This window comes from Lactuca serriola, chromosome 9 (assembly GCF_051521515.1).
Source record: "Lactuca serriola cultivar US96UC23 chromosome 9, Lser_US96UC23_V15, whole genome shotgun sequence".
NCBI lineage: Eukaryota > Viridiplantae > Streptophyta > Magnoliopsida > Asterales > Asteraceae > Lactuca > Lactuca serriola.
Genome location: NC_136416.1, coordinates 1,342,696 through 1,353,151, shown reverse-complemented (window position 1 = coordinate 1,353,151; position 10,456 = coordinate 1,342,696). Strand labels below are relative to the sequence as shown.

Below are 10,456 nucleotides of genomic sequence, written 5' to 3'. Positions count from 1 at the left end.
CCAAGTAGATCTAAGCATTTTACACTCTAGGGCTAGGGTTTGGGACAACAGGACTTCACCCACAACTCTTGTGCATAGACTTTATGGCTTTCTGGATTAATAACAACCTAGATCTGAGGTAGCAACCTTAGATCTTACACCAAACTTGAGATGGACCTCATTTATGCCCCAAAAACCCCACAAATGATAGATCTAGATGCACAAAAGCTTAATCAGCAGATTATTACCTCAAATGAAAGCTCCAACTGAAGAATAAGCTGAATCTCTGCAAAGCCCCTTGCTCTAACCTTCTTGCTCTTCGATTTCTCCCCAAGATTCCCTCCACAAAGGCTCCACTCTCACAAGGAAAGCTCACATGAATCTAGGGCATCTGGAACTTAAGGGGAAGGTAAAAAGGCTGGGGGAGAGGACATCATGTTCTTTATATAGGGCTCATCCCCCGAATTAGGGTTTTCTCCACTCAACACCAACTCGCCGAGTCCAGACACCGACTCACCGAGTTGGCCACTAAACACGCGACCAAAATCGCGACCCTACTCGCCGAGTCCACCCATGGACTCGCCGAGTTGCCCTTTCACATTTACACTTTGAACCTTGAACTTGCACTCCTGAACTCGGGATGTTACATTCATGCCTATATATCGCATGAATTGTTATTTAGGACTTGGTTTTGTCTCGGGAACTAACTAGTGGAAACAATCATTCTATATCGAACATTCAGTCGAATCACTCACTTAAGGTGAGTTCATACCCCTAAAATTTACCTTTTTAAATGCTTTTTAGGGTGGAGGGATACAAGTAGAACACATTATAATTATGTTAATCATTTACATGTGGAAACAAGCAAACAAAAGGATTTCTTATGCTCAAATGTTGTTAAAATCACTTTAAAACTCTTTATAACTATTTTTAGATTTCTGTTTATATCAAAATCATATTCGTGTACATATTTATGTATAAGTATGCTTTAACGGACTTAGGACTATTGCTAAATACTGTAACTCTTGTTCCTTGTTTGGTTGTGGGCTTAAGGTAGGATGACTAGTCCGACTCTCGGTTAAATCATAGTTATACTAGCTAAATATATGCCTGAATATTAAACCTCATTTTCAAGGAACATACTTAACTCAGGTTCATATGTTGAACAATTGAGTCTTTTCGACAAATCAGTAACAATTCAAACAAACATACTAGTAAACTATAATAGGTATAGTTTAGAGGATCACTACATACTATTTCTAGAACAAAGAAACAATACATGAGTCAATACATACATACTATTACTATTCATTACAAAGTACACTATTCATTTACAAGAACAAGAAGGAACTTACATACTATAACAAGAACAAGATAACTAAAATGTGAGATAGTATTTCAGGGAATAGCAATATTCTTGCTATGTCACGTTTTGTAACCAGAGTCTCCTGGAGGGAGAGCGTGAGTTTGTGTATAGATCTATACGGGATTGACTATCCCACACCTTGCTGCTAGCTACAGTGGGACCTGCAGGTCTATGGGTGACAAATGTCATATCATTTTCGGCGCTTGAAGAACGTCGTGTTTTATACCAGTCTATCAAGCATGGTTATAACCTAATCAAATTTTAACCTTAATTAACTGTTTCGTTTTAAGGTCGTTAATGCATCTGTAGTGTATTTTATACAATACTACTGTAAATCTTCATTTTCCATTACAGTCATATAGTGATATTCTCACATGACAAATACATGCTATTTTTCGAGTAAAGATAGTTGTACAAATATGGAAAACATACATTTATACTATTTCAAGTACAAACATAAATTTTATACTATTTTCAAGAGAATAGAACATATAAACAGTTGAGTCTTGGTAGAAGACTACTTTTCATTTAATGCAGAAAATATAGGATTTTCTGGGAAAGATACAAACATTTTCACTAGTCAGATACAAACATTTTCACTAAACAAATATAAAAAAGCATTTTTCATGAAACAAATGCAAACACTTGACACTAAAATACTTATGAACTCACCAACTTAAATGTCGATACTCTCTTTCAAAATAACTTGTATTCTCAGGGAATCAGTAGTCAGGTACACTGGATCAAGTTTTGAGAAGACGGAGCACGTTTAAGACTCGTCTTTTATTTTTGTTGTATATATATTTTTGGTGTCATACAACTATTCACAGAACACACATGTATTAACTATTCTATTAATGCAATGCATGTTGTTGCTTGTTTTACTATTGTGCATTGTTATGATATTATACATGACGTCCTCTGCCCCCAAATGTTTCCGCCATTTCGGTTTGGGGGTGTGACACACCATATAAATAACCAATATAAATAAGCCATCTCACTTGTAAAATTCTTTGAAAAGACTCTTATTTTTAAATATATTATAATTTCAACACATAAAATTAAAAACATCAAAATAGCCATCATTCAAGAGCATGCCTCGGTTAAACGTACAATGCCAAAATATAATATGTGCTCAAAGGACTATATACTCACATCGCATGAGTGAATAATCTCACAAAAGCTTTTCAAGTGTATCAGGGATTAAAGAACATCTATATAAAGACTTCTAGTTTCTAGCTCCCCAAATAAGACGAACAGTCGAAATAAACAAGCACAAACCTCAAAAGTAAACATTGTTTGTTTTGAATTGGGCAATTCAAAACCCCACAAAGATCCAATAAGCTACCAGGAACCGAAGGCACAACTCAAGACCGAACAACAAACCAACTACAAATCTCATTGACATACATACAATGGAAAAAAGAGACGACCGATCATCTCAATTCATTCCAGAGATAGTTCATAGACGACCTTACATACACTTCCATTTTAATCAAATGAACAGAAGCTTGAATCATTATTTGTAACAACCTCGATACAAATCAATTCACTTTAATAGATGCCCATCAACCATCTCACCCAACTGAAGCATGTATCAACTACCTCAAGGGCATATGATCCTCGATAATAGTCCTTGACGACTTAAAAGAACATATATGAAATTGGGAAATATCTATTTAAGTCCTATTATTTTACCCATATTTATGAAAAAGTCCTACACTAATAAATGTTAACGAAAAAGCATGGAATACCGGATAAACCGTAGAATTGACCCATTTTACCCGGTTACCACTCTTGTAATCGGTAACAAATCAATGTGGCATTATTTTGCTTACATGGAAGCTGACTCGACCATACCTCACTCTCTTACATTATTTAAGAGTACACAAACCCTTAATCGACCAAATTTCAAGTTTTGAATATGGCCTCCTCCTCTTCCGTCTCCAATAGTAGTGCTTATAGGTCAACCATGCAAGTTTGAAGAAGGTGCGATTGTGATGAACCACTTGGTAGGTGGACTTCATGGAAATTGAATAACCCTAGAAGGAGATTCCTTGGTTGCCCCAATTACAAGGTTAGTGTCTTCGAATCTTTGAAAGTAAACCCTATATTAGTTACGATGTGATGTTTTTATCTTCAAATCTTTGAAATTAAACACCATAGTAGTCACACTGTGCAAAATGGCATCCAATGCAGGATAAAGAGAAGGATTGCAATTCACAATAAAGGAATTCATGGAGTCAATGATGAAGAATTTGAAGACTTTATGGATGAAGATGTGGAAGAAGTAATGCAACAGATTCCTATGCAAGTGGAAGGTGAAATGGCTATTAGGGGTTGGAAGATTTGGTGTTTGGTTGGTTTGATTGCAATTGTTTGGGTTATGGTTATGTAATTTTAGGATGTTTACTTATGTTTCTATGTAATGTTAGGATTCCCTGTTTCTTTTGTAATGTAATGTCATGAATTGCAGAAAAATCTGATCTTCTAATGTAATGGTATTTAAGTATGAACTGCATATTGTAAAGTTATGTGTTGAGATTATAAACCATACCAAAGTACATTCCAAATAACTATAGGAAATTGCATTACAAAATACATTCCAGTATATTATAAACCATACCAAAGTACATTCCAAATAAATGTAGGAAACTGCATTACAAAATACATTCTAAAGTATATTATAAACCATACCAAAGTACGTTCCAAAGTACATTCCAAATAACATTATAAACCATACCAAAGTATGTTATACTGTTTGACTTTCCAAAATTTTTTAGAAAGGGGTAATTTTTACCCAAAGAGTTATATAAAGCCAACACAATGACTTAATTACAAAAAAGGGCTACCATCTCACAATCATTTGCCCTATTCTAAAGTAAGTGCACTATTTGCACTCATCCCAAAATTTGTTCACCACCTGTTTCTTCAACTTCAACTCAGTTATCCTCTTTGATGGCTTCCTCCTCCTGATTTGTTGGGTGTTCCTCCTCGTGCTTCCTTGGGTGTTGCTCCTACTGATTTCTTGGGTATCCTCATCACTCTAATCATATTCAGACTGAGTACCTCCATTGCCCTCTTCTTCAATTACTGGTACTGTTTGAGTTTCTTCTTGAATCTCATGAATTGGGTGTTGTGAAACACTTTCACTCTGAACATTGGATACCTGAATAAAAAAACAAATGATTTCAAAAAAATGGTTTAGATTTGTAATGCCCTTAAAAATAAACACTCACCACATTTACAGATCCAAACTCCTTCAATTGAGATTCATTAATTCTAAGAGCATACATGATTTCAGCATCACTGTAGTTTGCTGACCTCAAATTTAGAATGGAATTTACTATTATATCCATATTTGATATATCAATTCCACTCCCCTCATACACCACATCAGGTTTAACCTCAAACTGTGGGCCATTTGAACTTTCCCCCATCTCACCTCTATTGCCTGTACCACATCCCCTTCCACCCAACAAACACAAGTTTAGTGAATTAAATGTTAGGATTACTTACCTTAAACTTTCACCAAATGCTTCCATCTTCTTAATTGTTGCTGGACATACTTGAGTATCCCGTTTATGTCACTCTTCCTTTAGGTTATAGAATCTTTCCATCATGTATAATGTTATTTCCTCAAGCATGGTTAGTAGGGGCTTCTTTCTAGAATCCACGATAACTGCATTAAAACATTTAGCCATTCCAATTTCTACTGCCTCACATGCCAATCCTCCACCATAGAAGGCACCGCACCATGAACTGGGATCCCTTGTCATTAGATGTTCATATGGACTAATATCCCCAATCTTTTGAATGTCATGTTGAAATCCCCTTCAACAGTTGATTTTGCAGTAGCCTAGAACATGTTTTTAAACTCCACACCACTATACACCTTTCTGAAGTTGGCATATATATGCCTGGCACATTGTCTGTGTTATATAAGTGGTAGGACTTCCTTTGTAGCCTCAAGAAGCCCATATTAATAACAGAAACAATTACATTAGATAAACTAAATATGAAGTATTTGGTAAAGTATTTGTGAAGTACGTTGTGTTGATCAGAAATTACTGCCATACCCCTTCCACCATCCAATTCTAAATCACTTGTTATCAATTCCAAGAACCATTTCCAGTTTAACTTGTTCTCTATGTCAACCACAGCCCATGCAATGGGATATACTTGATTATTTGCATCTCTCCCTATAACAGTTAACAATTCTCCCTTACATTGACATTTTAAAAAAGAACCATCTAGCCCAATAACCCTACGACAACCAACCTTCCATCCTTCTTTATTGCCTTAACACAAATATACATTCTTTGGAAAGTAGTTGTGTTATCCTGGTTTTGACTCATAACAATTTTAATTGAACTACCTCGATTTGATCTCAACAACTCACCACCACAATCCCATACTTTAACATAGTGGTCACTCAATCTCCCTTCTATCAAAGACATGGCCCTACAATTTGCTCTATAACACTTTGACCAGGACACATTGCATTGGAATATTCTTTGGATAATCTCCCTTCTTCAAATCCTTGTCTATTTCAACATCAATAATGTCAAAATCCTAGACGTCTTCAATTTGCAAAGCTTGGAAGACTTGAACTCGTACCCGCAGTTGTCGTCTTCTTCATGGGTAAAACCCTAGTTTCTACGGAGAGGATATTAGGTTAACTGTGTGTGACTTACCGTTGAAGGGATGAGGGTATGAGGTTTGGTCGACTCACCTTCCACCTAATCTCATTTAGTGCCACATCAATTTGTTACTGGTTGCAAGAGTGGTAACCGGGTAAGATGGGTCAATTCGTCGGTTTATCTGGTATTCCATGCTTTTTCGTTAACATTTATTAGTTTAAGACTTTTTCATAAATACGGACAAAATAATAAGACTTAAATGTAGATTCCCCTATAAAATTCACCTAAAAAGTAGGATACCAACAGCTTAAATCATAAACCTCAAAAAAAAAAAAAAAAAAAAAATTAGTGGCAAATGAAGTGAAGACGAAGGGAGGCAAATGCAAATTCCTCGTCCCCTCCTCATACTAATATTAATATTGATAATTAATACTTCAGCCAGCTAGCGTTGTAGCCTGTCAGTCTGTCTTTCCCAGATCTTTAAGCTGCTTTGTGTTCACAACTCCGTTACAGTAAAATACCCTCATCTCATTTACACATCACAGAGCCATGACAGTGGATGTTCTTATCGATTTCATCCCCCTAGTTTGACCAGCATTTGAGATTTCTACCCCACCCCACCCTTTCATCTACTTTCTCCTCCGATTCGACACTTTGTTTTGTCTCAATCCCCACACCTTCACCACCACTTCCTCCCAGCCTTATAAATTACATTCCTTTGCTTCCACTTCATTCATTCAGCACATTACATCAATACATACACTCAGATTCGCCTAATCCTTCCACTGCACCATGTTCCGTCGTTAACTCCGCAGTCGCATTATTTCTAAATCTGTTATTAGCAAAATGTCAAAAGAAATTCCTTGAGGTATTTTAATTCTGAAGAATGGGCAGCCCGTAAGTTATTGAAACAAGGAACTGCTAATCTGCCAGAGTAAGTTGTTAAGTGTGAAATGGAGGAGACATTTGTGCCTTTTCAAGGAATCAAGAACGACCTGGATGGACGATTGACGTGTTACAAGCAAGATTGGACAGGCGGCTTCCGTGCAGGCTTCAGGTATTTGCTAAAAATTAGAAATAAATTTAGCTTGGTTTCCTTTATTCGATTGCAAAGATCCTTATACTCTGATTTTGTTTTCCCTAAAAGTGAAAACGGGGGAAAACTTTTATGTGATTAAATTCTAGTTTAGTAGTTGTTTGAGTTGAAACTTTTGTTTTTGTGGGGGGTAAATGTAGGATTTTGGCTCCCACAACATATATATTCTTCGCCTCAGCAATCCCAGTTATATCCTTCGGCGAACAACTGGACAGGAATACCGGTATGAAAAATAGACAGATAGATTAAAATTTGTTAAATCAAGAGTTGCTGTTAACTTTTATGGACTGGTTTGGTTTGCAGAAGGAGCTCTAACGGCGGTTCAAACATTAGCCTCGACGGCGATATGTGGGATGATACACTCCATCATTGGAGGTCAGCCGCTGTTGATTTTAGGTGTTGCAGAGCCTACCGTACTCATGTACACCTTCATGTATAACTTTGCGAAACAAAGACCAGAACTTGGTCATAACCTGTTTCTTGCTTGGAGCGGATGGTGAGTGTTGTATTTTAGTTTTAAGATTTAATTTGGTGGAAAAGAAAAGTTAATTAATTAGATGATTGTTGGTGTCAGGGTATGTGTGTGGACTGCGGGGTTGCTGTTCTTGCTAGCCATACTAGGAGCATGTTCGATTATAAACCGCTTTACACGTGTGGCCGGTGAACTCTTCGGCCTACTTATAGCGATGCTGTTTATGCAACAAGCAATCAGAGTAAGTCACGTTTCATGCGTTCACTACCACTGACAGAGTTGAGAAAAAATTGTATTCTGATAAATTAACAAACCAGGGACTAGTTGATGAGTTCCGCATACCAGAGCGAGCAGACTTAAAGTCAATCGAGTTCATTCCTTCATGGAGATTTGCGAATGGAATGTTTGCACTTGTTTTGTCCTTTGGGCTTTTGCTGACAGGATTAAAGAGCCGGAAAGCCAGATCTTGGAGATATGGTTCTGGTTGGATTAGAAGCCTTGTTGCAGATTACGGGGTGCCCCTTATGGTCCTTGTCTGGACGGCTGTTTCGTATGCACCGAGTGCAACTGTTCCAAAAGGAATCCCTCGCCGTCTTTTTAGCCCCAATCCATGGTCTCCTGGTGCATATCAGAACTGGACGGTTGTCAAGGTAATTAAATTAAATCTTGAAATTTTTTTCACCTTTTTTACTTTAGCTAATTTAATATATAAATGGTTCCAAATCCACAGGATATGCTGGATGTGCCTATTCTCTTCATATTTGGAGCTTTTGTTCCAGCAACAATGATTGCCGTACTATACTACTTTGACCACAGTGTAGCATCTCAACTTGCTCAGCAGAAAGAATTCAATTTGAGAAAACCGCCTTCCTTCCATTACGACTTGCTCCTTCTCGGCTTTTTGGTGTGCTTCAAATGCTTTAAGTAATTTATATTTATGTATATATATTATTACTCGCTACAGAAATTATATTCGTATCATGGTGCAGACGTTACTGTGTGGTCTGCTTGGAATTCCCCCATCCAATGGTGTCATTCCACAATCTCCCATGCATACCAAGAGTCTTGCCACTCTCAAACACCAGGTAACATAGCATAACATACCAATGCTTTGTTTGTTTGTTTGTTTGTTGGCTCATCTGGATGTGCATGCAGTTGCTTCGGAATCGACTTGTTGTCTCTGCACGTGAAAGCATGAGGATGAATTCAAGCTTAGGAGAATTATATGGAAACATGCAGGAAGCATATCAGCAAATGCAGACTCCCTTAATCCACCAAGCACCCTCAGACCGAGTAACTAAATCTTTCATAAACAAATAATTAAAGATATACTTTGGTAAGTAGATGGTGATGTATGTTGATGCAGGGTTTGAAGGAGCTAAAGGAATCAACGCTTCAGCTAGCTGCAAGCATGGGGAACATGGATGCACCTGTGGATGAGACTGTTTTTGATGTGGAGAAGGAGATAGATGATCTGCTGCCTGTTGAGGTGAAAGAACAGCGTGTCAGCAACCTACTCCAATCCTGTATGGTTGGAGGATGTGTTGCAGCCATGCCTTTTCTAAAACTGATTCCGACTTCTGTCCTTTGGGGTTACTTTGCTTTCATGGCCATTGAGAGCTTACCTGGGAACCAGTTCTGGGAAAGGATATTACTGCTCTTCACTGCACCCAGCCGCAGATTCAAGTAAGTAATTACACCATTGTTAAATGTTTAGCTTATTTCATGAGAGAAAGAAGGAAACATTTTCTCAGATGTTGTTGCAAATGCAAAACACAGGGTTCTGGAAGACTACCATGCTACCTTTGTGGAAACCGTGCCATTCAAGACGATTGCGACTTTCACATTATTCCAGACATCATATTTGCTCATCTGTTTTGGGCTTACATGGGTTCCCATCGCGGGGCTTCTCTTCCCTCTCATGATCATGCTCTTGGTTCCTGTAAGACAGTACATTTTGCCTAAATTTTTCAAAGGCGTACACCTTCAGGACTTGGATGCAGCAGAGTATGAGGAGACCCCCGCTATACCTTTTAATTATCCTCAGGTACGTAACTTAACTTATTTTATAATTCTAATATTATACTGTACAGTATGTAATTAAAACAATTGTTGAATTAGGAGGGAGAATTTGGTGCTAGATCTTCGGTTCCAGATGCTGGGGAAGTGCTAGACGAGGTGATTACTAGAAGCAGGGGTGAGATTAGGCGTACAAGTAGTTCCAGAGTGACAAGCACCACAACAACTCCTACAAGAGATGCCAAGAATCTTCAGAGTCCAAGATTATCACTCAAAGCATACAGTCCTAGGATTAATGAACTCAGAGTCTTGCATAGTCCTCGATCTGCTCCAAGAGAACCTTTTAGTCCAACCGGTCCATCTTCTTTGGGAAAAAGTCCCTGCAAATGATCAAAACTCCCCTTAATACTGGCCTGCCATCTCCTCAATCTCCTGTTTGTTTGTTTTCTTTGCATCCTTTATTAATTGTAACAGGATAACCTGTATTGGTTTCTTGTAATTATAATTTATGATAGTTATAATGTATATTAACGTACGTTTGCGGGCCCTTTAGAATAAACCCCATCTGGTTTTCATTAAAAGATACTGGATTATATATCGTCAACTCATGTAATTATAAACTTCTGAAATTTTTTAAGTGTACTATACTGGAGCTAGCTGCAAACAAGACTTGCTAAGTTTCTTGACAGCATTCCGCTAAATTCACACTGGATTCATAGTTTGACAAGTCATTTTGACGTAGGATTGAATTGAGTGAGGATTTGAGTTTGATTCAACAGCCCAAACAACTTTATAAATGTCCATTTATACTGTGCTCCATATATAAAAACAGTTGCCTGCAAATACTTTTAAGAAAGTGTGTGTAATAAAACAAGCCCGAC

The 10,456-nt window shown here is 37.5% G+C and overlaps 1 protein-coding gene across 1 annotated transcript; it reads left to right on the top strand.

Moving 5' to 3' along the window:
• Positions 1 to 6,440: 6,440 nt before the first annotated feature.
• Positions 6,441 to 10,156, top strand: LOC145076855 (boron transporter 1-like). Its single transcript, XM_079022661.1, has 11 exons — positions 6,441 to 7,045; positions 7,225 to 7,307; positions 7,388 to 7,580; positions 7,659 to 7,797; positions 7,874 to 8,206; positions 8,287 to 8,460; positions 8,546 to 8,641; positions 8,712 to 8,849; positions 8,923 to 9,242; positions 9,336 to 9,603; positions 9,678 to 10,156. The coding sequence occupies exons 1-11, from the start codon at positions 6,942 to 6,944 to the stop codon at positions 9,963 to 9,965; spliced, it is 2,136 nt and encodes a 711-aa protein (XP_078878787.1). The 5' UTR covers positions 6,441 to 6,941; the 3' UTR covers positions 9,966 to 10,156.
• The last annotated feature ends 300 nt before the right edge of the window (positions 10,157 to 10,456 follow it).

Bases quoted from the DNA above. Each gene is read 5' to 3' on its own strand.
- LOC145076855 (XM_079022661.1), top strand. From the start codon at position 6,942: ATGGAGGAGACATTTGTGCCTTTTCAAGGAATCAAGAACGACCTGGAT. The intron at 8,207-8,286 runs GTAATTAAATTA...CCAAATCCACAG, and splicing joins AGAACTGGACGGTTGTCAAG to GATATGCTGGATGTGCCTAT. The intron at 8,850-8,922 runs GTAACTAAATCT...ATGTTGATGCAG, and splicing joins ACCAAGCACCCTCAGACCGA to GGTTTGAAGGAGCTAAAGGA.